This window comes from Diplotaxodon limnothrissa, linkage group LG11, assembly GCF_057381915.1.
Source record: "Diplotaxodon limnothrissa isolate DT_005_m linkage group LG11, D_limnothrissa_male_GT1.1, whole genome shotgun sequence".
NCBI classification, from domain to species: domain Eukaryota; kingdom Metazoa; phylum Chordata; class Actinopteri; order Cichliformes; family Cichlidae; genus Diplotaxodon; species Diplotaxodon limnothrissa.
Window position 1 is genome coordinate 29351032 of NC_140606.1, and position 27047 is coordinate 29378078.

At 44.5% G+C, this 27047-nt stretch overlaps 2 protein-coding genes across 7 annotated transcripts in view; one reads left to right on the forward strand and one right to left on the reverse strand.

The window, feature by feature from the left end:
• Positions 1-912: 912 nt before the first annotated feature.
• On the reverse strand, positions 913-21420 carry nr4a3 (nuclear receptor subfamily 4, group A, member 3). Of its 5 annotated transcripts, none has more exons than XM_085366587.1 (8): positions 21300-21420; positions 18122-18292; positions 13941-14776; positions 9344-9473; positions 8322-8485; positions 8009-8208; positions 4457-4635; positions 913-2680 (listed from the first exon to the last, which is right to left on the reverse strand). In XM_085366587.1, the coding sequence occupies exons 3-8, from the start codon at positions 14772-14774 to the stop codon at positions 2418-2420; spliced, it is 1770 nt and encodes a 589-aa protein (XP_085222713.1). In that variant the 5' UTR covers positions 14775-14776; positions 18122-18292; positions 21300-21420; the 3' UTR covers positions 913-2417. The 5 variants fall into 5 exon arrangements, with proteins under 5 accessions (XP_085222713.1, XP_085222714.1, XP_085222712.1 ...); XM_085366588.1 differs by having other exon boundaries at positions 19034-21367; XM_085366586.1 differs by lacking the exon at positions 18122-18292 and having other exon boundaries at positions 21300-21339.
• A 2459-nt stretch (positions 21421-23879) lies between these two features.
• Positions 23880-27047, forward strand: part of LOC146623109 (uncharacterized) — a 68138-nt gene continuing 64970 nt past the window's right edge. For both annotated transcript variants that reach the window (XR_014906570.1, XM_085365685.1), the window contains exon 1: positions 23880-24183. Coding sequence is in view for 1 of the 2 variants with exons in the window: in XM_085365685.1 (XP_085221811.1) it covers positions 23955-24183 (229 nt within the window). In the remaining variant the exon portion in view is untranslated. The remainder of the gene's footprint in view (positions 24184-27047) is intronic.

Here is a 27047-nt window from a genome sequence, read left to right on the forward strand (position 1 = left end):
ATGTTTATGGGCATTTCCAGGTTAGTATGTGTCACTGAAAGCCATTGCGCTTCATCTTTCTAAAATGGTTATTTTATTCACAAAGGGGAAAGTTTAAACATCATAAAACAGAAGAGGTGGTGGTGCGTGCTCACTCTTTACTTTTTTGTGCACTTTCTTCTGCTTCTACCCACTTCTTCTTTTTTCCCCGCACACATGCACAGGTAGAGCTGTTCACAATTGTCTAACAGTTGCTATCAATCACCTGGCTGTTAGAGACAGAGAGTGTGTGTCTGTGTTAGCGGTAACGCTGTTGTGCAGGACGGCAAGTGAGTGATGGCGGTAACAGTATAGACGGCATGTGCTGTGAAATGTCACCGTGCCGATCGATGGTGTTTAACGAGGCTGGAGGCTGATCTGGACCTCATGCTAACATGAAGCTCTTCTCCCCGCCCTCTTCCTCCCCCTCCTCACTTTCCTAATCCCTCTCTACTCTCTGTGAGAGCCCGAGGGTCCCCCAGGAGAGAGACAAGGCCTTTTACCTGTCAAGAGGCTTTTGTGTCTGACAAGTCACACACACACACACACACACACACACACACACACACACACACACACACACACACACACACACACTTAAAAAAAACATGTAAAAATGTGGCTGAAATTTGATGTTTTGTTACCTTATATAGAAAACAATATTTTGTTTGTGCTTTTTCTTTTTTTTTGTCAATGAATTATAAAGAATCAAAACACAAGACACAGCCGGGGTCAGAATAATCAGAACTAGTTTATGATTTCAAAGTGCTGAACAGAAAATCCAGTGAACCAAAGAGAAAGAAAAAACAACAACATATCGAACAGGAAACTCTAACCAAAGAAGGACATTGAAAAAACAGCAACTTTTTTTCTCTTTTTTTGTTTCTCTTCAAAAAACAATGCACAACTCGTACCACAATATTTGAAAAAGCTAAAAACACTTCAAAATATTAGTTTTGTATATATATATATTTATATATATTTATATCTATAGAATTTGATTTTTTTTATTTATTTTAAAACCGTCGTCATGAGGGTGTGAGTGGGTGGTGGAGGCCCTGGGGAGATTCCCATAGAGCTGCAGTCTGAGACACAAACACAGGTCGAGCTGTTTTGACAGGCTATGCCAGCTCTCGACAGCTTATAACACACCATGCATATGATCCTGGCTTGTCTAAGCGCACACACAAAGACGGTAGGCGATCATGTCCTCCACACTCACACAGCCGCCGCGATATATAAAACGATAAAGAAAAAGAGCATGAACGTGGAATGTTTCACCCCTGGACGTACAGCTGTCTGTCGAGCACCCTCCTCTCCCTGTCCCCCAGGCGAGCAGGTAGGGTGTGTGTCTGTGCTTCTAGCCCCTCTCAGGGTGTAAGTGCTTCCAAAGCCAATTTCTGTCCATGTTCATTCCTCCACACTTCTACTCGACCTATGATTTCAAACTGAGTTAATAAAACAAACAAACAAAAAAAAAACAAAAAACCACATAGTAGAGAAAGTTCAAGTCTGGGTGACTCAGTCATCGATCGTTAGTGCACAGTATCTCCTCTGCTGTCTAAAGCAAGATGGGAGACTGTCTTTCTTTTTAGCTACTGACAGTACAGGACAAGTTTTTGTATTAAAATAATTTAGAGTTTGAAATTAGATTTCCCCTCCTCCTCCATCCCTTCCTCTTGTGGCGCGATAGCACTTAAGGAATTGCACTTGTAATTAAGAGCCCGCCTCAACAGCCACTTCCATGTGTTTATGAAACACCTGTGTCCTGCGTCGTAACATTTTGGCCCACCTACGCCTACGCCGCTCCACCTCTGACATGTCGGCACATTTCGGAACGATCACCTCCCCCTCCCCGCACTCTCTCTTTTACATCGCCACCTCTCCCAGCCCTCCTTTCTAAATGGAAGTCCTCAGACAGAACGAGCCAGGCCGAAACACAGATAAACAGTACTCATAAACGTCGGTTCTTTCTTTGTTTTTTTTTGTTTTTTGTTTTTTTTGCCGAATAAGCTGCAACCCAGATGGAGCGAGGACAGTCAAAAAAAAAAAAAAAGTCACTTTTCTCCTGTCCATCTCAGCCTCATCATCCTCCCCCCTCCTCCCAGCGTGGGGCGAAACAGGAGGACCAAATAAAAAGTGGTAAAGCGTTTGAGTAATTGTCTTTTATACAGGTGAAAAGCATTTAGCTGGTAGTCCGTTTGAGTGAAAGGCGCTCTCGTTTGGTTGTCCCCGTCGAGTCAAAAATATTAGATTGGCTCTCCGTGCGCTGCATCAGTCTTGAGAGAGAGAGAGAGTGCCTCTTCTCTCTCTTCTGGGTGTGTTTGCATGCTCCTTTGGGGAAAGGCCTTGACAGGACGTGACGTGGGTTCATTTTGCTGCATGGTTAGCCCGAGTCGTCAGTAGGGCAGAGTGTCCAGGAACCTGTCAATCAGTGGCGGAGGCGCTACCAGATCCTCCAGCTTCAGGTAGAAGATTCGCTGAAGGCCTTGGGTCCTCTGGGAACGAAGCTCTTCCCTTATACCCAAAATACGACTCAGAGAAGGCGCGGCTTTGGACGAGGAGGATGAAGGACTGCAGCCCAGGTGGTCTCTGAGACAACAGATCACTTTATTCTGCAACTCCTCAACCCGCTTTGAGTCCTTCAGACCGGGGATTTGCTCTGTAGATTCGCAAGAAAGAAAGACGGAGAAAGAGATGTTAGGAGAATAATCATTAAATGGCCAAAATAAAGTCAGTGGGGAAAAAAAATACACACACATATACATACATCAGAGCTCATTCAGCTGAAAGAGCATTAGCTACATCTTCTTTTATATTGAATTCCACCTCATTAGCCCGTATGGCTCATGTTCTTAACAGGCCTTAACCTGGCTCATTCACTACAGATCAATACTCAGTCTAATCTAATAAGCCCCCTTCTCACTGGTGTACGTCCACATGCACGGCTATATGAGCACATTTTTTATTTTATTTTTTTAAACATTTGCACAGAAAAAAAAGTCAGTGCAATTTCAGAAATTAAGACAAAGAGCAGAACAGAAGTGCTCAACAGTTAGCTGATTATGTGGCCCTGTGAGCAGCAAAATGAAATTAGAAATGCACACACTGCTGCCCATAGCAACTCCAGTGGCACTCGTACAAGGCTTAATGTGACACTAACTCATTCTGCAGAGAACAGGGTGTCCAGCCCCCCAAACACAAACACACACATACAGGCACACCACGAGCTGTGCTGCAGGGAGGCTGCCACTAAGACCCGTCTCACTTTGAGGTATCCATTATCCGAAGCTTATTTACTGTTTGTTTATGTGACTCTTTTGTTTGTTGTGTTTGCCGCTGCAGAGTCACTCCGGCCCTCCTTTCAGCGCGGCTTTCAGACCTCTCGCCACACAATTCCGCTTCCCTGTCTTTCTTCCCGCTCTCCCTACCCCTTCTTTCTCTATGAGCGTGAGCTCCCGGGGAGAGATCGATGACTGCCTTTCTGCACAGGCCACTCTGAAGCGGTCGATCGCCTGGTGGCTCTGGTGGCTCTGTCGTGGCTTTGCACTGTGTGCTTTGCCGAGGTGGCAGAGCGCCACTGAGAACACCGCAGACGCCATTCCAGAGCCGCGCTCCACGGTGGGCTGGTCGATCAGGAACAGAGTTAAGTGCTCCCCCAGAGGGTGAGGATGGGGTTGGAGGGCTCAGACAGAAAGAGGTTGAGGAAGAGGAGGCGGCGGGGGCAGGGTGAAATAAGGAAGCTAAAAGCAGGGGGAGGGGGATTTTTTTATTTAATTTAATTCTTTTTTTTTAGCTACTGCACATTACTTTACAGCATCCAACACCCTAAAACTGTTTTAAAAAGATGAATATAAACACTTAACTGCAGACTAGTCTCTGTCGCCTGATGCATTTTACTTAAAAAACGAAATCTGCCTCGCCTGCAGCGTGTGTGCTCTCAGAGCAGGCTGCGATTCTCCTTTCATTTTTCACACATGAACACTGATTAGAGGGCCAGGTGTGTGGCAGGTGCAGCAGGTGCTTCTGGGTATCAGGTTCTTGTTTCGGGGCAGAGATGTGTGGGAACACGCATGCACATGTGTGTCTTTAAGCGTGTGTCTGACGTTAGAGGATGTGTCCACCTGATCACTGTCACACTGAATCACCAGGAGGCAAAGCTCCGGACAACAGGAAGATGCTGTGTGTGTGTGTGTGTGTGTGTGTGTGTGTGTGCGCGTGCGTGCGTGCGCGCGTGCGCGAGCGAGCGGGCGAGCGAGCGAGCGAGCGTTTTATCTGTATATTCATGTTCAGCTTAAATGATTCGCAGTGTTTATGAGGAGTGGAGAGGCGATGTTAATAACTTTGAGCACAGGTGACTATATGCAACCACAGAATTAGGACCCCTTGATTCTTGTTCCTCTCGCTAGTAAGCTCGTGATTGAAAATCTGTGGTTACCTGTGAGCAGCACAAGGGCGGCCAGGCAGGCGAAGGCAGAGGTATCCAGATTTAGGTTCTGGAGGTGAGCGGAAAATTCCTGGATGGAGTCCAGCCACTCTCCGAACCCACGAAGGCACTGGAACCTGTGCAGCACCAAGCCGTTACAGAACACTAGTTTATCCTCCGACAGCATCGATCTGAGGAACCGAGAGAAAGAAGAAGGGGGAAAAAAAAGAAGGAAATGGTGGACTGATTAGATCGCCGTTTTCCAGAGAAAACTGTATTTTCCCTCATGTATTGTAAATATAGCTTGAGATGCTGGGGCAAGGAAACAATTACAATAAAAAACAATGAGAAACCTGGCAGTGTGCGCACTCACGCAGAAACGGGACACACATCAAACACAAGCATGCAGCTGATTAAGGTTGTGTTTCCAAATTACAGCATTTTAAAACATTCCTGCGTTTCCTTGCGGCAGGGTGGGGTGAAGGGTTAGGGCAGAGGGTTGCTCTGTGTGTGCGTGTATATTTGCAGATAGATAAACTGTTATGGCTTTAATGTGCCCAGGCTGTGGTGTGCAGTGGAAACACAAGGTTTTAATAAGGAAATGAAAAGTCTTCTCAGATGTATTTAACCATCACTTACTCACGACACACAACATCCCACTTCTTTGACATCAAGCAGAGAAGGAGGGAGAGAGAGAGAGAGTGCAAGCAGAGGATGATGGAGACCTATGACTGGTCTCTATTAGTCTCTAAAATAGGAGCCCGCTCTTCTTTGGAGAGCTGCAACTGTGTTTAGTTGAAGAAGGATAAACTATGAGAGATGGAAGATCTAGGGGAGAAAGTGTGTACTTGGAAAACAGATGATATTAAAGAGAGAGAGAGCAAAGAGGGGAATTAGTGTGGAAAGGGAGGAAAGCCTCAAATTGCACCCTGCACAAACTTTGGTTTGGCAGTTATGAGGATAAACTGCAACGCTATTTGTGTCTAATTAGACTCAGTTCAAAAGAGACACGCCGTTAGGCCAGACACATGCACATACATGAGAAAGCATTAACAACTAACATCAAAAACAATTAGCACCAGCGATCGGGACCAAAATATTCTTTGTACTTCCAGGAAATCACAAGAAGAGAGCACAGAGAAGAAAGTGAATAACAGGAAGAGGTTGAGAAACGATGCCCCTCACCTATTCTCACCTATTGCTGGGGAAGAACAGCAAATTTGTTTTTGATTTCGATCCCTCGTATCATCTCCTCTAGGCTGAGGTTGAAGTCCTGACTTCTTGTCAAACATCTCTCACAGAACAGATTCACCTAATTTTTCATTGCTGCACCAGGTGCGACCTTAATGTTCCACATGTGAAACTCAAAACTTGTACTTGGCTGATCAAAGTTATATCATTGAGCACCCTTGAAGCCAGCAAAATTCATATTTTTAGATCACTCCCTGGAAGTTCTGCTCTGAACTCCTGCACCTGTGCGCCTGCGATTACACCCGGGGCCTCAGACTTGCACACAGACCACTTAACTTCTGTGTCAAACTGGCCCCACGGTCATGTTGGGGCTCATCGCTGGTGATGAAAGCTGGATCTTCTCTTATAAAAAAAAAGCAGTTTTTAGTGGAAAGGTCTGCAGCATTCAAGACCAAAGGTACCGCAGTAGACGACTGGAGGGATGATCGTCGTTTACGTTCCACATTCCCCATGTTGTGCCTCGTGAATTTGCAGGATTTGACTGTAATGCACTGAAGGCATCTGAGGGAGGAATATTCAACACAGACAACCAGACCAGCACAGTCATTGCTCACTTTTCCCCGAAATAAAATTAAAGCTGAAGTGTTTCTGATTTGATCGAGCGTGTATCACAGGGGCACAGGAGCACAATGTGATTTGAGGGACTAAAATCAACAGCATTGCTCCAGAACACCTCTTGAAGGGGAGATCGGTCAAAATTCAAAACTTTATTAAAAGTTTAGCGTCAGCAGGGTCATTTTTGGAGAATTTCGCGAACATGAGCGTGAACAGTCCTTGTCGATGCACGTTTGGTGATGTATATTAGTACCTGTTATTTCCACAACATACCGGCTGTATTTCTGTGCTTAAGTAAACACAGAGCTGACCAAATAATATCTCACAGGACCATTTCACCCATGTGAGATAGTGCCACTGGAGCAAAAATACACAGACAGGCTGGTAGATGCGTATCTAGGCAGATGCACGCACGCACACAAGCACAGGTGGATGTCTGCCACACATTCCACTCACCCCTGACTACGCTGTCACCACGGTAATCGACCAATAACCACAGAAACTGTTAGGTAACGGGGTGCTTACAGCAATGCCGGCCCAGAAGAACGAAGCAAATTTACTCTATGCACTCTGAGCACACACTCACAAGCACACAGACGCACGCTTGAGCGAGGGTCTGCGGGGCATCTAGGTTCAGCACGGGGTCAGCGAGGAGATGCGCTGCATCCATCGCTCCCACGGAAGACAGAGAAAATAAGACAGCGCTGTGTTTGTGTGCATTTTCCTCTCTGCCGTGGGAGTTTGGCCGATTGGAAGATGAGCAGTGTGTGTCTGTGTGTGTACGTGTGTTTGAAAGAGGCCCCTATGAGTCCACCGTTTAGAGTGAGTCAGAGTCCCAGCCTGATCACCCCTCCTGCTGGGACTGTGATGGCACCGCCCATCCTCTACCCACCCTGCACCTGGACCTACGCTGGGAGGAGGACAGAAAGTTGGGATTCTACATCATCAGCGAGTGTGAGTAAGTGTGCGTGTCTCACTGTGTTGGTCTTCTGCCCTAGACGACAGCGCAGACAAAGAGATGAGCTTGTAGCCCCCCACCACCGCCACCATCTTCTACCCATAAATTTAACCAGCCGCATGCCTTGCAAGAGCAAACTGGTAACCCAGGGTAATTCTGAGGCAAAGATGGGCCGGGGCAGTCACAATGGCACCACAGGTATCCATCAGTGAGACACACACGTGCTCTCTTGCTCAAACACACACACACACATACATACATCAGGGGGCGCATGAGGTAAATGAAGCCCATTGTGTTTTTATGTTGGTCAGCTGAACTGAATATGTATTTCCTTCCATAACAGCGGCTCTTTTCAGTTACTCAGCTGACTAACTTTGAGATGGAAATTGATCTTGTCAATTCACAGTTCACAATGTTAGCACAGTTTTAGCCCGCAGAACACACACACAGATCTCTCTGTGCGTCAGATATCAGACGAGCAGAGCGGAACTCTGTGGGTGTAGCTGCTGTCATAGCTACAGACTCCATTCATAATTTGGTTCATATGGCGATTACTCAGCTCCACTCCTCCCACTCTGGAGATACACCAACACAGCAGCACACAGCTTTGCCAGCACAGTTATGCACTGTACTTTAATCGGAAAGGGTTTAAGTGCCTCTTGTTTCTGAGACGCTAAGCAAAACAAAGTTGCCCGTACAAGTGTAAGTCGGTGTGGTTCAAAAGCTTGAGAGGTGTGCATAGGAGTGGACATCCAAGTTTAAAACAGGTGTTAAAAGAGGCTCCATTTCTGCCTACTTACCTGTGAGCCAATCGCAGCACAAACAGCTCCAGGAAGGCGGAGTCTATGAGCAGGTTCTGATCGTCACGCTGAAGCTCGGAGAAGCCGGGCAGCCTCTCCGCCCAGCACCTTGTGGTTTCCATCGAGATGGTGAGTAGCCTGTAGAAGAGGTGGATGTGTTCGACGTCCGAGGAGGAGGATGGCGGGTCGGCAGCGCTGAACTGCAGATCAAGAAAAGAAGAGAAATTACTGAAATAACTTGTAAACTATCTGTATTCGAAAATAAACTAATGCATTTCTCCAGTTGAAATGAATTGTTAAGGGCATGGGTTACCTGGCTGTAGTCAAGGTCACGAGGTGTGCAGTGAGAATAAGCCCTGAGCAGAGCAGAGAGGAGGCTGAGGGGTGGAGAAGGAGGAGATGCCTCCGTCTGCAGGGGGCTCTTTGGTTTGGAAGGCAGACGACCTCTGCGCCCCTTCAAGCTGTCAGTACGCACCACTAAAACAGAGAAACACAGAAGGCAAGAGGTTTTTGAGTTGGACGTGGAAATATAAACTCTGCATGCACAGTCAAGTTCTACCCTCCAGCGGACCGGCTTGATATCAGCTTTTCATCACAGCGAAATAACGACTAAAAGGTTGGGAGAGGTCTCTGCAGGAGTGCTCCCAACATTGCCACGATCTCCACACACAGGAGGCCACGAGCCAGCAGATGGCAGTGGAGCTGTTCTGCAGGCTGCAGACGGACGTGTGTTAATGCAACACAGAGACATCCAGTATGCATTTTGTGTGGGTTTGTTTGCGTTTATGCATGTGGATATGTGGGTGGGGGTATTACAGGGTGTGAGACAGGTGACAAACCTCATGGGAATGGGGGCAGTTTGAGTGTCACGCTGATTCTACACATCATCGAAACGTGTCTGTCTGTGTGTGTGCACTATGCAGCAACAGTCAACGCATCAGATGTGGTGAACACAATGACATAATGGGAGAATCTTTGCATAAGATGGTCAGCTTTGAGGCTCTGCTAAACAACACTGAACTCAGGGGCTTTAAAGGTGGCAGGGACTAATTGGTATGATGTGTATCATACTTTCTTCCAACCACAGACAGGCGTTTCTGCATAGACAGTTGTGTGATGCTACCACAGGCTGGGCCATTACCGGCCTATTAACCACTGACTGCAGAGACAGGGGCTATGATCACTGACTGCAGGTCTGATTAGTGTTGCATTATTAGGATTAACTCTCAAGAGTCCAATGCCACCATCGGGTCACCTTTATGACACTTGCATTGAAGCAGTTGTGTGCATATGTGCTTGTTTGTGTGTGTGTGATTCAGGTGTGTGATCTCCTACCTTCCTTCACCATCCCCACGCTCAGACACTTCTGAAAGCGGCAGTACTGGCAGCGGTTGCGTCTCCTCTTGTCCACAGGACAGTTCTTACTGGCCAGACAGACATACTTGGCGTTTTTCTGCACGGTGCGCTGGAGAAAGAAGAAACAGGCATGCCGATAATCAGCCTCCAAACACAATCAACACCTAATATTTGATTTGTTTAATTCAATTTCTCTCTCTCTCTCTCTCTCTCTTTCCTTGCCCGTCAAAGAATGAAAGCGAAGCTCGCAGGTCAGATTTTAATTACGCGCTGAAAGGCGGCGGTGACATCAGTATAATTAGATAAAATTAATTTCCCAACAAGCCTCGCCTGCAGGAGGGACAATTTTATTAGCGCCGCAGCTGACAATAGAGATCCAGCGCGTGGCGTGCGGAGGCGGGTCCCTTGAGACGGGGTAGAGTTGGGTGGGTGAGGTGGAGAGGGGTGGGGGACGAGCGGCCGCGAAAGCTGCCTGATCAGATTGTTTGTGAAGCTCGCGGGTCAGCTCGTGGCACCTTCGGGGCCTCGCGCATCGCGCCTCTCTCAATGGGCCCCGCGGGAGCTGTTTTCTCCTCCGCTGGCTCGCGCGATTATTACTGACCTTATTAAAATGAAATCAGAAACGGGCCACGTGGGAGGGAGTGGAGAGGGGGCTCAGCGAATACAGGGAGGACAATAAGTGAGATTGTAGTGCGCGCGCATCTATGGGGCCAATCCTGCGCGCTCGTGACCGCGTATTGAAGGCAATACTTTGAACGGACCGTCCCAGTAAAAGCACGAAGTTCTTCACTCGCAGCACGAACAGACCGCAGACCTACATTATCAGTTCCAATGAGGCCCGAAGGCTCCACGCTGCCCGTGTCTGACAGGAGATTAAACTCGGGGGTGAACCTGCGATGACAACACCGTAAAACCCCCACAAATACTCACTTTAGTGAAGTATTTGAGTATTTGTCAAATCACTTTTTTTATTGATGTGACAATAAAAAAAGTGATTTGACAAATACTCACTTTACCACCGCGTTTACCCGCTGTGACTCCAGCACTCCACTCAGGCAGCGCTTATAACTGAACTGTAATTTACACATAACGGAAGTGCCACGGCTTCTTTAACGCTTCTAAAACACATCAAAACAAATAAATCCAATTAGGAACCCCTCGCGCCGCACATGCCCGTCCCCCCCAGGAGACCAATAACACACCAATTATTCCATATGCTTCGGCGCGAGTGCGGAACCGACGCGTAATGGGCGCCAGTGCCGGATGAGAGTCGTTGCCATGGCACCGCAGATCGCTGTGAATGTCTCCTTTCATCCCTTCAATGGTCGGCGACCCGTGCGCGCGAGGATAAGTAAGTTATGGTCATTAATGTGGTCGAGAAAGGGGGTGGGGGATGCATCCAGTTAGATGGTGTCCGAATTAAACATGAGGAAGGCTGAATGACGCACAAGTCTTCCGTGCGCAAACTTTTATTTACACTTTTAAAGAGGTTCGGAGTCATTTACGCGATTTTTCCCGATACTAACCAACAGTAAAGCCCACGCGAACACGCCCGGAGCGTGTTCTAAAGATAACTGTGACCCTTTTTTGTGTTTTCCTCTCTGAAACTTTAAAATCTCCGGTTTCCCTGGCGGTGTGCTGGGCGGTGCGCATAAAGGTGAAAGTGGAGTAGTCTATAAGCTAAGTTAACCCTGCTGTTTGTTCAAGGAGGAAATTCTTCAGTGACCTCAGGCTTAATTTAGATGTCTGTTTCCAAGAAAAGCCTGAGTTTGCAATCATCAATTAAGGGCGCGATAAATTAAGCTCTCATGAGCGAGCGCTGGCCCTTTCTCTTCTCTGTCTGTCTGTTATCATCTGTGTGTCTGCGTTTGTGTGTGTGTGTTGGTTGGGGCTCTTGTGACTTTGCTTTCTAATAATCAGCAAAAACGATGACTGGAGTCACTATCAAAGCTTCAAAGCTATAACTAGTCTCTGATGTGATGTGTAAATATACATACATATATATGTGTGTGTGTGTGTATGTGTGTGTGTGTAGTACACTTTGTTCTAGTTCAATTAATTTAATCTTCCCTGTCATTTTTCCTCGTGTTTACCCCAAATTTCATTAAAATAACAAGTTTAAATGTACTTCGCACCAGGCCATATTGTTTCTGTGGGCAGGAACTGGATTAAAGTGAAAAAGTTTCAGTTAGATGTTGAGTCAGAATTGAGGAATGAGTGGTGTGCACTGAAAGCACATTCACAATTGAAAGTATTCTGACAGGAGTGCAGATACTATGGCTGTTGTAGGGGCCAGACAGAGGCGTGCAGAGACAGATTCTTGACATGTAACATGTACTAATAGCCTCGGCTTAAATTAAAAGCCTTGAGGGACTTTGCCCTCTCCAACCCATCTTAAATCCCAACCCCCCTCTGGTTGCTTCCGACCGCTGATTCTCAGTTTCTGCCGTCAAAAAAGTGCAAAAACACATGTAGACATCTGTATCCGTGAGCTGACTTTACTGTTTTTATAACTCTAAAATCCTACACACTGGGTTTATATGATCAGCTTACACGTTTCCGAGCTTGTTTTTCCAATTATCTTCACCAGCACACGGATGCTTACCATAATTTCTAGGACTAACATACCAAGCAAGCCCTGGAAAACTAAAACAGTGTGTAGCAGGTCTAAAACAGCTCACCGGTTGGTTAGTACAGTGGGTGCATGGAAACAGGGGACTTTAATGTTCTTTTTTTTGATAACATAATGTATTATACTAACAGTTGGAATAGTTTTTTATTTTATTTTAAAAATTGAAATACTGAATAGGTTCACTAAATTAATGGAAACCCGTGAATGGAACACATTATTCAAAATAATAAACATGCCCAAAAAAAAAAAAACAACAACAACCCTGACTTGTTTAAGAGCTAAAATTAATTCACGGGGAAAATGTGCTTCAAATTGCACTAATGAAATAATAATTTACAGCAAGCCTCTACAACGGTTTAATGCCTAATAACTATTCATGGATAATTAAATATAATCAGGAAAATATTTTTCGGGCACAATAAAACCATCAGGATAATGGAGGTGATTTGCCTGAGAATATGTGAACAAGGAGCAGGTGTGTGTGAGACACATGATTTAGTTTCTGCTGCTGCCGCTGCATCCTGGATTCACGGGGTAACAGTGTGAAAAAAACACATGTTACAGTATGTTTTTCTATATGTGTGGTTGCCTGCATATGTTGCGTGAGGCGGGGATGGCTCGCTGCATCTGCATATGTGTGTGTATGTGTGTGTGTGTGTGTGAGAGGGAGTGTAAAGGAAACATAGCGAGGTTTGACAGGCTTTGTGGCTGCGGAGGGAACACTGCAGCGAGCAGACAGCCCGCAGCCTGCTGCCACCAGACGCTGCTTTCATTAATTACTAAATAAAAACAAATTGTGAAACTAATTGAAAGGAAGGATAATTCATTTCCACCTACCAGAGGCATTATTCAATTACCTCGGTGTGTGCACCCTCCTTCTTGCTGTCTCTTAATTTTAACTCTCATCTCGTGCAGCCAATAGAATGCTTAACAAGTGTGCCGGAAAATGTTTTAATTCAAAAACTGTGCAAATGAATTACTCCACTGTCACCGAGTGCGAGTTCACTGTAATTCCAAGTGATGTGCCACTAAGCCTCAAATATATATGTATACACGCACACGCACATGCACAGCAATATAATATCTCGCTTGTCACGTCTGTTGTATTTTATGACTTGCAGCATGAGGAAAATGGAAAATGAGTCTGACTAAAAACCGGCTCTTGGATTGTGTTAAACTGTGTTGTCAGCGCGTTAGCACGTGCGGCAACATGGGATGTGAGACAACAGGTTCAGAAGTGTTAGGCTGAATCACTTGAGGGACCAAATTTCAAACAGATTCATATCGGGTTGAGCATTATGCAAGAGAATTGTGGTCAAATTCGTGGCCGCCAATTGACTAAAAACACGCCGTCAGAAAACTGATTTCAAGAAGGATTCCTTCACCATTACGTGCTCGCACACCGCGTTATTTCTGAGTATCTGAGCTCCTGAACACAGCTGTTATTTTGGAGAGAATATATGTTTTTATCATCCTGTGTTCTCATGCAAGCAATCACAAACACACACGCACACATTTACACAGAGCCAGTGCTTATGCACACTTTGCCCACTTGGTTGCTGGGAGAAACGACCCCTGTGGGTGTGTTGTGCTTTCGCAATGACTCTAAAGACGATTTAGAGAGTACAGAGAAGGGTGTAGAGTGGGAGCAAGGCAAATGCTAGCAAACTGCTCCGACTTAAATACGTCAGTCAGCTTGCAGCCAGTTTACAGATTCTGGCTGAGATTTTAAAGATGGAAAGTCTGTTATGAATGTGAGAGGTTAGAAACAAGAAGGAATACTTCAAAAGATGCAGAGGGGTACAAATGAGGGACAGGTGCGTGATGTCTTATTAGAAACCACAAGACTCAGAAGTACAAGAAAACAAAAGAAAACCAAAGACCAGAACGGTTGAAACTAGAGGAAGACTTTAATAATAGCTGTGGGTTGTTGTTTTTTTTTACCTTGAAGAAGCCTTTGCAGCCCTCACATGTGCGTACGCCGTAGTGCTGGCAAGCCGCATTGTCTCCACACACCGCGCAGGTTCCCTCTCCCTGTGGGCCACGCGGGGGTGGAGAGGGCAAGCTGTCTGCTAGTAGAGGGCCACAAGGTCCAAGTGCCAGGGAGCGAAAGGCGAGGCTGCTGCTCCCTGCTCCGCGGTGCAGCTGGTACAGAGGCTGCTCCAGGGGTGGGACGTGAGGATGGGAAACTGATGAGGAGGAGGAAGAGGAGGAAGAAGAGGTGCGAACCAGCCCTCCTCCCAGGCTATCATAACCGCCGACGCTGCCTCCACTGTGGGGCGGTGAATGCTGGTAGAAGTGCGGAAAACGGGGGGACTTGAGGGGGCCGGTCTCCAGGCTGGAAGGTAGAGAGTGAGGGTGAGAAGGAGCCAGGGGGTGCTCCTCCCCCCACAGGAAGGAGGTGCCCGGCTGGGGTGGCAGAGACGGGGTGGTCGGAGTGGAAGGGGGAGACTGTTTAAAGTACATGGTGGAGGAGGACATGGCCTCCAGGGGTGGGGCAGTTGGGTAGCTCTCCTCCTCCTTTTTGATGGTGGGCCTGTGCGTGGGCATCTGGTAGAGGCACGAGGACTTAGGCTCGTAGCTTCCGTCCACAAAGACATTGAAGCTTGGGAGAGAGGTGGTGGCAGCTGCAGAGATCTCACCCCCACCCAGGTCCAGCTTGGTGTAGTCGGGGGTCATGAGGTCAGAGCTGTAGCTTTCAGTCTGGTAGCTGAAGGACTGGCCAGAGTAGGCTGAGCCTGGAGGGGCCGGCCCGTACTGAGCCTGCACACAGGGCATATCTGTCGGAGGAAACAGACCACACACACAGGTTAGAGCTGCGTGGCACATCAGACCACATGTATCCCAAAAGCTTCACATTCCCACGTTAGTAGGGCACAGCTATATAGCAACAATCACTGGGCAGAGAAGAAGAATTTATGACATTTTACAAACAGTGATTTAATCAGAGAAGCAGGGCTTCATGTTCAGTAAATCTGCAGGATACAGGCAGACTCTATTGGATGCACATGCACACAGTGGTAACACTAAACAGGGTCAACCATTAAAAAATAAAAAAAAGAAAGAAACAAAAACAATCTGCACAGCTCTATTGGAACAGGCAGTTTGCAGAGTGTTATAAAAGTTTTTCTTTCAATGAAGAGGCTGTGAAAAGCTTTAACCAAATCTTTCCATTTGATGCAATTTACACCCATTTCTGCTGTTAACACTTCTTGCACTTGCACTGAGTAAGTACAGCAAAAAAAGGGAAAAAAAACCCTGAATACTGAAACACACACACACAAAACTTCGAACATTGCTGATTTTCCTAGTTAGTCAAGTTAGAGAAGCTGCAGTTGATGATCCTGAAGCTCAAATACAAGAATCTGTATGTGTGTGTATTCTGGTTAGTCAGATGGAAAAGCAGATGAGATAACATTAAATAATAATGGAACCCCATGGTGGTGCTGGATGCTTGCTGCACAGACCCTTCACACACACGCGTGCACGCACACCCTCTCATGCACACGCACACTGAGATAAAGACGGACACGCAGACACAGATGTTTCCTCTAACTGCTGCAGACGCCAGTCGACATGTCTTCACTTTCCCCCCTTGATTTAATTCTGCTACAGCAACAGGCCACCAGCTCATCGTTTCTCTGTGTGTGTGTTTGTGTGTGGACTATATGGTCTTATCAAAACTCTTACGTAATATACAACGCCTGCGTTTGCGTGCGTCTGCACGTGTGTGTGTGTGTGTGTGCATAATAATAATCAGTCATGAGTGTCAGCGCAGGCAGGGTTTTGTGGTGTTTGCTCGTCTCTCCCGAGCAGGGAACTGTCAACACTGCGCTGCTCCCATTGACGCCCAGCATGCGCGAGCTCTGCCGTAATCGCCCCCTTTCCTGTACGTCATGTTTGTCTAGTCAAATACGGGATATATCGGTCCTGCAGTTGTTAAAGCGTTCACAAATACCTCCGCCAAAGCGGTCTCACCTGAACTTTTATCTATTTATAAAGCAAGAAAAAAAAGGAAAATAGTCCTGATTTTATATATATATATATATATATATATATATATATATATATATATATATATATATATATATATATATATATATATATAGAGATAAATAATTTTTTTTAAATTCTTTGCTATAAATATTTTTTCTTTGAAATAATTCTTATTAATTTTTATATTAACCATTAAATATGCAAGCATAGTGTATCAGCAGGCTCATTAAGCCGCTACATTTCTTTCCTTCTTTTTATTTTAATTGAGGATATGAGTCAAGCTGTAGGCATACGTGTGCTTGACGTCATCAAGATTTTTTTTCTTCTTCTGCGAGTGACCAGCTCTTCAACCCACGTGGAAAAACACACATGCAGCATTAAGGGCGTCACGGGGCCTTTCTGGGCTATACCTAAAGACCTTTTTTTAAAAAACTGATTATGCATCAGAGGAGGAAGAGAACCAGAGAAAGAAAAAACAAACTGAAAAAAGGAGAGTACAGTGGTAAAGGTTGCGGCTCTCTGTGTTGTGTCAGTAGGTCAAGCCTCAGATTAGGGGCCATCAGTGTAGAAATGTGTGCAAGACTTACTGCACGTGGCACATGCACATGTTTATATTTAAATATGGTAAATTTCTGGTTTTTCTGTGAAGAGATGAAAGAATGAGAGAGAAAAGGGTAGGAAGGCTACAAAGTAGTGTGATGTTTGTCTGTCGGGTGAGTAAAGAAATTCCTTCTGGTACACACACACCACCACCACCACCACGTGTGTTCATCTGCTTATAATGTTCACGATGTCAACATGGACTTGTATATGTTCATTCTACCAAAAGCATACACCCTTATCCTGAAAACCTGTAAAACCACTTGTCTCTGCGAGTGTCTCACCGTCTTCGTTACTTGACTTTTGTTGGCGTGTCTAACCTTCACTCACACACCCATGCTTACAAACTTGCATCCTCTTTTACACACTCACCACAAGTGCAAATAGAGATCCATCACCGGAGCTTCTTAGTTGTTAATGTCACCAAAGCAAGTCAGTGTAGGGGATTCTCAAAAGTCCAATACCACCATCGGGTCGCCTTTATGACACTTGCATTGAAGCAGTTGTGTGCATATGTGTCTGTTTGTGTGTGTGTGTGTGTGTGTGCAAGCAAGAGGACAGACAACCCAAGCAGAGTCAGACATAGGTGGTGCAGCATAGTGAGGCAAAGGGAAACAGTCTCTAACCTCGAGGTGTGCATTTCAACTGGACAAACTGCAGCTGTTCCAATAACTGAGTGCGCTTGTTCATTGTCAGAATGCCATAGATCTAACAAATGAAAACATGAAGGTGCAGACATAAATTACAAAAACACAGATTTTCTTTATATCAATAAACTATAAAACATTTTCGGGGAGTCAGCGTCCCACAGCGTAGAGTGATTTTTACTTTTTTCCCTTTACACTGTGCACACAAAAATAACAAAAAAACAAAACACAAAGCACAGAGACACACTTACACAACCAGTTACTTCAGGGTATACAGTGTAGTTTCTATATTGAATTACAATGGACAAAATTGTGTGTGTGTGATTGTATTATATATAAATATATATATGATTCACATTTCGCCTCCAGGTTTTGGATATAGGTGTGCCTGGCCTCAGAATTGTCTTATCTTAATGACTGAAATGTCAGCTCACTTGCCAGACAAAATCAACCCACACACATACACATGGGCTCACGACTGCAGCACAAACAAAAGATCACCAGAACATTGAGGAAACTTCAACTCATATTTTGACCTTTAACAGGAGTAAAAGAGCATAAATATACACATAAATAAAACGACTGCCTACCAGCTGATATTCAGATCTAACCCCTGTGTTTTAAACTACTAAATAAAAATTATATATATGTATTTAAATTTTTTTTTTTCAATTTTTAGGAATGTCGTTTTTTTCTTTTCCCCCCACAATAAAACAATCACCCGACTCATATCACCAAGCACTCCACAACAGCAACACGAAATGAAAGTGTCAGAGCCGCTGCACTCGTTACAAAAGCATCAGATGAGAAAGAGATTAAAAAAGAAAGAAAGAAAAAAGGGTAAGATGAAAGTGAAGACAGACTGAGCGCTTGTTTCTGTACCTGGTGAAAGAGCCTCGCGCTGAATGGTGCTGGGTGTCCGGGATTTAGGGGTGGCGTGGCTGCGGCCGGGGCAGGGCTCCTGGAGCGGGGAGGGCTCGGCGGGCGTCGCTAAGGAAGTGTCCGACCGCCGGGGCTCCGAGCTCGGCTGGGCGCGCTCTTCCGAACCTGTGCCTGGGTGAGACATGGCTGTGTTAAAGCCAGTGGCAGGCTGAATAATCAGGTAAGTGCCTCAAACGCTCGTAAAGACTTAAAAAAAAAAAAAGATTACTCAAAGAGAAGCGAAAATTTATTTCTTTTTTTTTCTCCCTCAAGAATGGAGACCTTTGTTTAAATTGCTTCCACAAACTTCAGCAAATTCAAATTCGGTGTTCAAAATTTCCTCACACTTTTAGAAAAAAATCGGACAGAGAAACATTTTTGTACAATTTAAAGACAACCAGCAAAGCTTTCGTTTCATCTCAAAAGCAAATCGTTATTGGCACAAAAATCTCATCTGAGAGAATCAGTCAGTTTATCGGGTTTAAAAGCAGTAGAAAGAGATAACAGGGGATGTAAAGCACTGCGCTGAGACGGCGCAAATTCAAATAACTACCAGTGCACACGCTGGAAGGCAAATTAGGGATAAGATTTAGACTTTTACATCCAACATAGGGCAATTCTGACAATAAATATGTCACTGAGTGCATCCTACAAAGAGAACCACAACTGAGGACTTTGGGTTCATTTCAAAACTTTGCCTACGTGGGCGACAGGTTTCATTTTAGCACTAACGTCTTCGCCGTTATTATTATTATTATAATTACTGCCTAATAGATATTTTGCACCGTAAAACAGAAATTCCACCAGTCAACAAACTATGCACGACTTCTGAAACAAAATAATAATAATGAAAAAAAAAATCATAATACAGACCTACAAAAGTGACAACTTTTATAAAAGCAGCTTGCGCCAGTGCCTCCGGGCCATCGCTTTTCTTGCCTCTGATCACCGCCGCATTCGCCTGCTCAGGGTTCATCCAGAGGGGAGAGAGAAATCTAGAAAACTGTGAGTCGGACCTGAAACCAGACCAGCGGGCTCCCGTGCGCCGTGCGCCTCCGACTCCCTCTCACTGCAGCAGGGTGCACCGTGGCCGGAGGATTTCAAGGCCCAGAGCGCCCCCTTTCTGTAACACACTCCTATATACTCTATCTCTCTCTCACTGTGGCTCTCTCTCCGCCACACATAGACCCCCTCTATGAGACGGTCAAGTTGAGAAGACCACGCAGTCTCCCTGTGTGTATCGCAAAACAGCTTGGTGACAACCCACAACCCTCATACGGATCAAGACTAGGAGCACCTGCAGCTTCATGTCAGTAGCCACTTTTCACCAAACTTTAAACCACTTCTCAAAGGATTTACTGGACACCCACGAACCCCCTGTCGGTGGTTCTTTTGTCGGAATATGGCTCTTATATAGATGTAATCCCTCCCAACAGCCCCCAAATAGGTTGGAATAAACAAAAAAGCACAAACCAGAGTAAACAGACAAGTCAAGCGGTATAACATTTATTTGATTAGGGCTGATTTGGAACAGTTAAGCCATTATTCAATTGTGTATGGAGCCATTTGAGCACTGAGAGAAAAAAAGAGACATCTTTAGGCCTGAAAAATGATTTTGTTACAGTAACAGCACAAATGGGAGTCAATTTGAAATAAGCTGAAGTCATCTCATTCTTACATAAAGTTGTGAAGCTAAACCCGTAACTGCGTAAATACGCTCTAATCAGAGCCTCCGAGGGGAGTTAAAGAGATGAAGATGAAGTGTTTTTACTTCAAACAAACTTATTTTTGTACAAAGTGAGACATTCTGCCTTTTTCTAACTTTTTTTTTAATGAACCCGCGGTCTCCCCCTACTTTATTCTCAGACCGAGCCGGCCGGTGGGGCTCTGGCCCTGCGCGCACCGGTAACCAAGAGAACGACAAAAGAGCTGTAAAGCACGCGCCCCGGAGCGCCGGTAGCCCCCGGTAGCCCCCTCGCACCAATAACCCCGGACAGCGCGAGGCTTCCAGCAAACAGAAACAGAGAAAAGAAAGGACATAAAGGAGAGAGCAGAGAAATATGCGAGTAGCCTAGCCTACTGTAAATCAGCCCTGAGTGGGAGCCTGTCACCGGAGCCTGCGTGCGCGCGTTCGTGCGTGTATGCGTAAACCTGAGTGTGTGTGAGGGAACTGAGGGGGGGAAAGAAGGTAAAACCAGCAACTTACTTAAGTACCTCAACCCGGTGTTGTCAGCTTATTATTATAAACTATGTGACTGGCCAAGAGGCACGATAGCTGCTGGAGCATGCTTCACGGTGGGCTTCAGAAATGTTGTTGTGGCTTTATGGTTGAGGGTGTTTTTCCTGCGATACATGGCTCATGAAATTCGGAGGCAATTTGAGTACCAGTGTATCTTGGGCCAGTTTTATTATATACGGGTTAATGGTAACTGTACGCTCACTCCATGTTACTGAAGGTTAAATCATAGCGCAGTCCGGCACCGACAGCCGAGCGATATCTAAACTCAAACACACCCACAACCTCACAAACACGCACTTACACACATCTATGTATATAAATACATTTTATAAAAAGACACCACCCCCTCAAAAAATTAAAAATTAAAAAAAGAAAAAAAAAAACTCCGATAAGACACCCCCCCACACACACACACAAAACCCAAACACACCATGGCTTGAAATGAAAGAGCATTAAGTCTCCTCTCCGAGCTCCTGCCTGAATGTAGGTTACACCGCTCTTCACTCAGACCATTTGTGCGTCCGACTCCACTATTCATTGTGAGAGTGAGAGGCATCTCATTTCCATGACAACCGGAAAGGATACGATACCTTCTCCAGCGCAAATTAAATTCAGAGTTCAGCCTCATTCGCCGTAGGAGAACCCACACATAGGCACAGACCAACAAACATGACCGGCAACACGCGTGTGCCGGTGGCTGACGTGAGCAGCAACAGGTTAGGCACACAAAGTTGGGCAGCACGCGCACAGATGATGTTAGAGTAGTAAATCCATCATGGCTTTTGATATAGGTGGCGAAAAATTAAATACGTAAAGCTGAGGGTTATCTTCTTTCGGCGTGTTTCCGCCAAGATGTGAGGCAGAGCTTTACAGATTCATTCATTCATTCAGTTTACTTACTTGTTTGCTGTAGCGGTTCCGTCTTTACATGTAGTGGGCTAATAACTTCGCGTGAAGTATCCGTTTTCCATCCAGAACAACCGCAAAGAGATAAAAATAATGACAGGAAAGAAAAATAATAATAAAAACACTCTTAGTGATCTCGGAGAGGCGCTGGATTCGTCGGCATTAGAAAAAGAAAAGGAAAAAAAGTTCCGTTCCTTCCACTTACTTTTTCTAAAGTATAAAAAGTAGAAAATGAAATAAAAAAGAAATCATCAAACTCCCGAGTGGCTCTAAGGAGCGAGTCTGCGTCCGTCCCCGTGCTGCTGAGTGTGTCAGTGCTGATGGGTGCTTTGCAAAGTGTGCTCTTGTAACGCGCGTTTGTTTATGTGCGCCGTCTGAGGGGAGAAAGTCAAATAGTGCATTTATGTGGGCTCTGCCTCCACACAGAGCTCTTGGTATGCGCTACGTCAATGTGACGCCATGGGAGAGGTGACGTCACCCAGTGTAGAGCTCCCTCTCTCTCTCTCTCTCCGTACAGTACAAGACACATAAGCCCCGTGTGCCGTGCCAAGGAAAGAGAGAGCGAGAGGGGTGGAGAGAGAATCTGAGAGAGCCAGAGAGCGAGGCGGTTGGTTTGATGGTTGCAGGAGAGGAAGCCGAGGGGGATCCGGCGGGCGAGCCTGCACCACTAGCAGGAACTGTAAAGAGGCTGTTCTTCTAGATTACTTAATCAACAAAGTATAAAGTAAACACAAAACCTTAAAAAATGCAAACAAATATTAATAAAATAGATTTTAAATTTAGGTTCATCATCAAAATATCCTATTTCTCTTTCTGCAAACACAGCATATTAATAAAGGTAACAATAATATTAGTCATGAGCATGTTTTCCCATACAGAACACATGCTGGGATGTATCTAAATATTTCCAATCAACTACCTGGTGATACTTGTGCTCCATTACTTTTCAGAAGCATGTTTTAACCCATTGTACACATCTATCCACAAGTAAACTTTAATCAAACATGTCAAAAGCAGCATTTCTCCGTGTAATGGAGCTCTTTTAAGGTGTGTTTCCAGAAGGGATTGTATGAAGATTATAATATCATTATAAACCACCATAAAAGCACACTTGCATAATTTTGGTGCCTTTTTAACGTGCTCCGAACAGATTTTTACCTGAAATTGCAGATGAACCTGTAAATGAAGGGCCTCAGAAAGGACTTTTTTTTTTTTTTTTTATCTTAGGTAAAGTCATTTGCTTATTTATTTGTTGTACAGAGCAGATTTTAAAACAACAAACCAAAACAACAGTTGACCCAAAGTGCTTTACAGGAGTGATCATTTGTAATCCAGATCTCCAAGAACCCAATTGCAAACACAACTCACAGAAAAAGACCATAATACTATGTGTGATATGTTTTCTGGTCAGGGCACTGACCATCAAGCATCACCGTTAGTATAAATCAGCTTCTCTAAGGTTCATTTCCAAGCATTTGTTTAAGGTAGTGGTTTTCAAACTTTTCCTGGCTTTTTACACCCCTTTTTACACCCCTCAGAAACAGGGAAGGAGCCAACCCACACAACCATACTTTTATGTTTTTTGAATTAACGATTAACACAAAAGGGAGAGCCTTTAGCAAAATTGTGTTTATTCTGGCTGCAAATAAAATCATATTATTTTGACTTTGGTTCACTCTGTATTTCTTTAGTGTCTGCATGTCTCACCAGGCTTCATGCCCATAGTCTGAAAACAATTTTCAGGCAAAGGCATTAAATGAAAAATCACCACCTAAAGCTCAGACTATAACTGGGTTATTTTTCCAAGAGAAATGCAGATAAATATGTTTTAAAAACGGGTAATATCCCACAAAAAGGTAATATCCCACAGCCTTATTTTGGTAAAAGATAACAACATCAAGAAAAGCCCTGATACATGGATATTTTAAGTGGGTTGAGCTGGATGAGCTAAGGCTGTTTTTAAAAAAAAAATGTTTTAAAATAAATATATGCGCAAAAATTTGTTGATTACAGTTTTGAAGACTGGTGAAATGACCTGATTTGTGAAACTGGAAGTCAAATATATAATTTATTAATGTCTGTATAGCAATAAAACATAAAAAGCTCAGCCAGGATGGCATTGGAGTGGATTTAAATCCCTCTCTCTCTAATTTTGAAACTCACATTTAAAACTGTGGAGAGGCTAATGTGGTCTTGAGTAGGGAAATACTGTCAGCAGCCAGCGAAGGCAGCAGACACTGAACGGGATGTGAGAAGCAGCTATCAGTTTCGCTTCTGCGCGCTCTCAAACCTCAAAATTAAAAAACGCCTCCGGAGACGCCGGGAATAATAATTCTCAACCGCCAATCACAAGGCGCGCATTTTTTCAGTCAACGTGCTAATTCCGACCAATGATCAGCCCCTGGGGGCGGGGAATGCCTTGACGCACTGAGGCTCGTGATTGACGCAAGCCTTGTTGCTAATTTTAGCTCTTGGCCGACGGAGACAGTGAGATAGCCGACATCCTATTCATTGTCGGGCGGGCCCGACTATTTTAGCGTTGTGATTGTGATCCAGCCAAGCCAAATATAGCTATAGACAGGTATTTTTAGCCGTAAAGTGTGACCCCGTTTTTATTCGGCTAAAGAAGCCTCGGGATGCAGTTTGAAAATGAGTTTCGGCTCCCCAAAAACAGCACACTCAGTGTTAACCTGTTATTTTAGCCGGATAGTTTTTCAGTCAGCTGATAGAGTAGAGCAGGCATACCCAGAGAGAAAGTTCCAGTACAGCACAGGCTCTCTCTCTGTCACTCTCACTCACTGCGGGGGAAACAGGGTGGAAAAGACCGTAGATGTGAAGATAAATAGCCGTCAGGTCGTCAGACAGACACAGTCAACAGGTTTGTATATGTGATGGCTTTGCAGCTTCGCACAGCACCGCTGCTGCTGCTGCTGCTGCTGCTTCTCCTCACACGAGGCGTATCAGCTGAGGCAAAACCGCTGCTGCTGCTGCTTCTCCTCACACGAGGCGTATCAGCTGAGGCAAAACCGCTGCTGCTGCTGCTGCTGCAGGGGAGCTTTAACCACTTTTGAGTGGTGAGGATGAAAAGTTGTCAACTAGAGGATGTTTTTCATAAAAGTCATGAAATTGCGGGGGGCGCGCAAAACACTTGCTTGGAAACCATGTGTGCATGTAAAGAAAAGCCTTGCTTGTCCACCAAATCGTCGGTCCCAAACTCCCTCCCTCCCTTCCAATTCCTCTCGAAGGTATGTAGGTTATGCAGTGAAATGTGCAGGACATCCGACATTCCTGCCAGTTGCCAAGTTTTTGCTTGTAGCCTGCTCAACTGTGACTGGTGATTAATACTTTTACTTTTGAAAGTCTTTGGCAGTCCCTTTGTGCCACGATCACAGCTGCAGGGTATACAGATCACATGCCACCAGACCACAGCCATCCAGAGGCTCATTAGAGTTGTGATTTATGCGTAAACTTCCCCTCTTAATTCACATTTCCACTCAATTCATGCTTGTTTAAACTTATGTTCTTCCATTTAATTGGGCGGGCGGGTGGGTGGGAGGTTTGCTCTGGTTCAGATGAGTGCCTGGACAGTGCAGGTGTCTTAATGCACCTTGAAGAATGCACATGTTTTTTGTGTGTTCCTCGTATTCAAATCTTCTGTAAATCATAAGCTTATTACTAGATGATATCCTACATACATATCCATATGGCATAGATCACAAGTTGTTCTTCTTCTGCATGTCTTGTGTTGTTCTTTGTCTTTTCTCAGCTGGGATTCCCTCTAATAAATTCCCTCTACTTTCGGGGGGTGGGGGATGAAGTTTTGCACTAGTGCCGCCATATGCAAATTAATTTACTGGTCATTTCTACTGTCTTTATCTTCAGGTATGAATCATATAGCGTAAACTCATTTTATAGCTATCTTTATGTTAGTGTTCATTATTTTTCTCCTGTTCCTGGCTCGTTGGCACATCAGCTGCCTGGGCTGTGAGCTCACGGTCCTGACGTGTAATCCAGATTAACCTGCTCTCTTATTCCGCCAGACTTGGAAGAGATTAGAGATTATGACCGTGTCCTTTTAATAGAATTGGATGTGTGGGTAATCAACTGCGTCCGCCAGCGTCGGGCATCAGGTGACTCACTCACACTCAGTCACACTCGCACAGCCACTTATTTTGTCACTTAGGAGGACGTTGCATTGATTTGCATTCATTCCCCAAAGACTCACTGTACTCAAAACAGCTAATACGCGTTTAACACCAGGCTTAACTGTAACCAGAGCCAAAGTTACAAACCTAAAATTGAATTGTTTACGTATTAGGGTTTACGTTCTGTTGCTAAATCCGCACAATGTGACTGTTTGAACTGAAGTGAACTCAAGCCTGTAGTTGTGTTTCACCTGAAACACAAGATCCCTCATCAGCCAGCTAGATAGTGAAGTGAGTAAACCATACAAAAAAGGAAACATCCTACATCCCTAAAGATATATATATTTTTTCCTTTGGCACCTTTGTGACCTCTTTGCTGCCCCATTCTATGGTTACACCAGAAATAGAAAGTCCTAATTTAACACTTGGCTGTGGCTGAAAAGACAGGTGGAACAGAAAAAAGGATGTGCAGTTACCAATACTACTATACCTCAAGTCTTTTTTTTTTTTTAAATGGACCTCTTCTTGCCCGCTTTCACATGTCCTGGCGTTCTCTCACTGCATCTCATGCTGTAGTTGATTATTCTGTTGTTTTTTTTTCTTCAGACAAAAAAAAGCAAAAGCAAGTATTTTCTTGGAAATTTGCAGTTTTTGGGAAGCAAAAATGAATCCAGACTGAGCTCCAGCTAAAAAGTAAACGAAGTGATCAATTTTCATAAATAGCAAAAATCTTCTGCCACAATCTTTATAACACAGCCCACAACTAAGGGTGTAATTTCCCTACAATTAAATTGAAATTCATTGTATTTTATCAGAATCTGAATGTAATTATGTTTTTGGGAACATAATTGGTAATCAAATGCCCTTTTATATTACATATAAAACATGATAAGGACTGTTCTCTCTTTATTACATACAAGAAAAAAAAATGAACACATGTCACAGGGTGTAGAGCCATGTGATCTTATAACAATGGAGCAAACTCATAGTTGATTTTTTTTCTTTGGTTTTTGTGTCAGTGCAAACCCCAAATTGAACATAACAAAATCTACAATAAATGTTTGATGCTAGCAGATTGCTGTGGTCACCACTAGTTTGCATGATCTTGCCAACTATTAGCAGAGCAGTAGTGCAATCCAGAAATGGAGGTTTCTTTCCAAGAAAAAGCTCTGCCTTCTGAAACAAAAGCATAACAATCTCCACTTCTGCTTTGAATCACACATGTAATGCTAAGCCACTAAAAAGGGGAGAAATGTTCACCAGAGGGACAAAGCAGTGTTTCCTCATTGAGGACTCTTAGTTGAATCAAATAATTTAAACATATACTATTTAGGGCAATTTGCATATGGCTTCATGAAATGTGGAAAACGCAGAATTTCCCTCATTCGCTAGTCAGGGCTCTGTCTAGATGATAGAAATGTATAGATTTCTAAGAGATAAGTGGGAGGAGAAGATAAAAGCAATTAATCTCACGCTACCAGATTCAGACCACTGTGCAGATCGCTCATAATACCACTTTAACAAAGAATGAAATAAACAATGAATCGCTGAATGACTTTAGCTTTTAACCCATTTTTAAACATAATTTCTATTGTTT

Coding starts and splice junctions, on each gene's coding strand:
- nr4a3 (XM_085366588.1), bottom strand. CDS start 19,136: ATGAACCCTGAGCAGGCGAATGCGGCGGTGATCAGAGGCAAGAAAAGC. Junction 8,209..8,321: donor GTGACCTTGACTACAGCCAG/GTAACCCATGCC, acceptor CTTGATCTGCAG/TTCAGCGCTGCCGACCCGCC. Junction 2,681..4,456: donor CGCCCTTGTGCTGCTCACAG/GTAACCACAGAT, acceptor GCGAATCTACAG/AGCAAATCCCCGGTCTGAAG.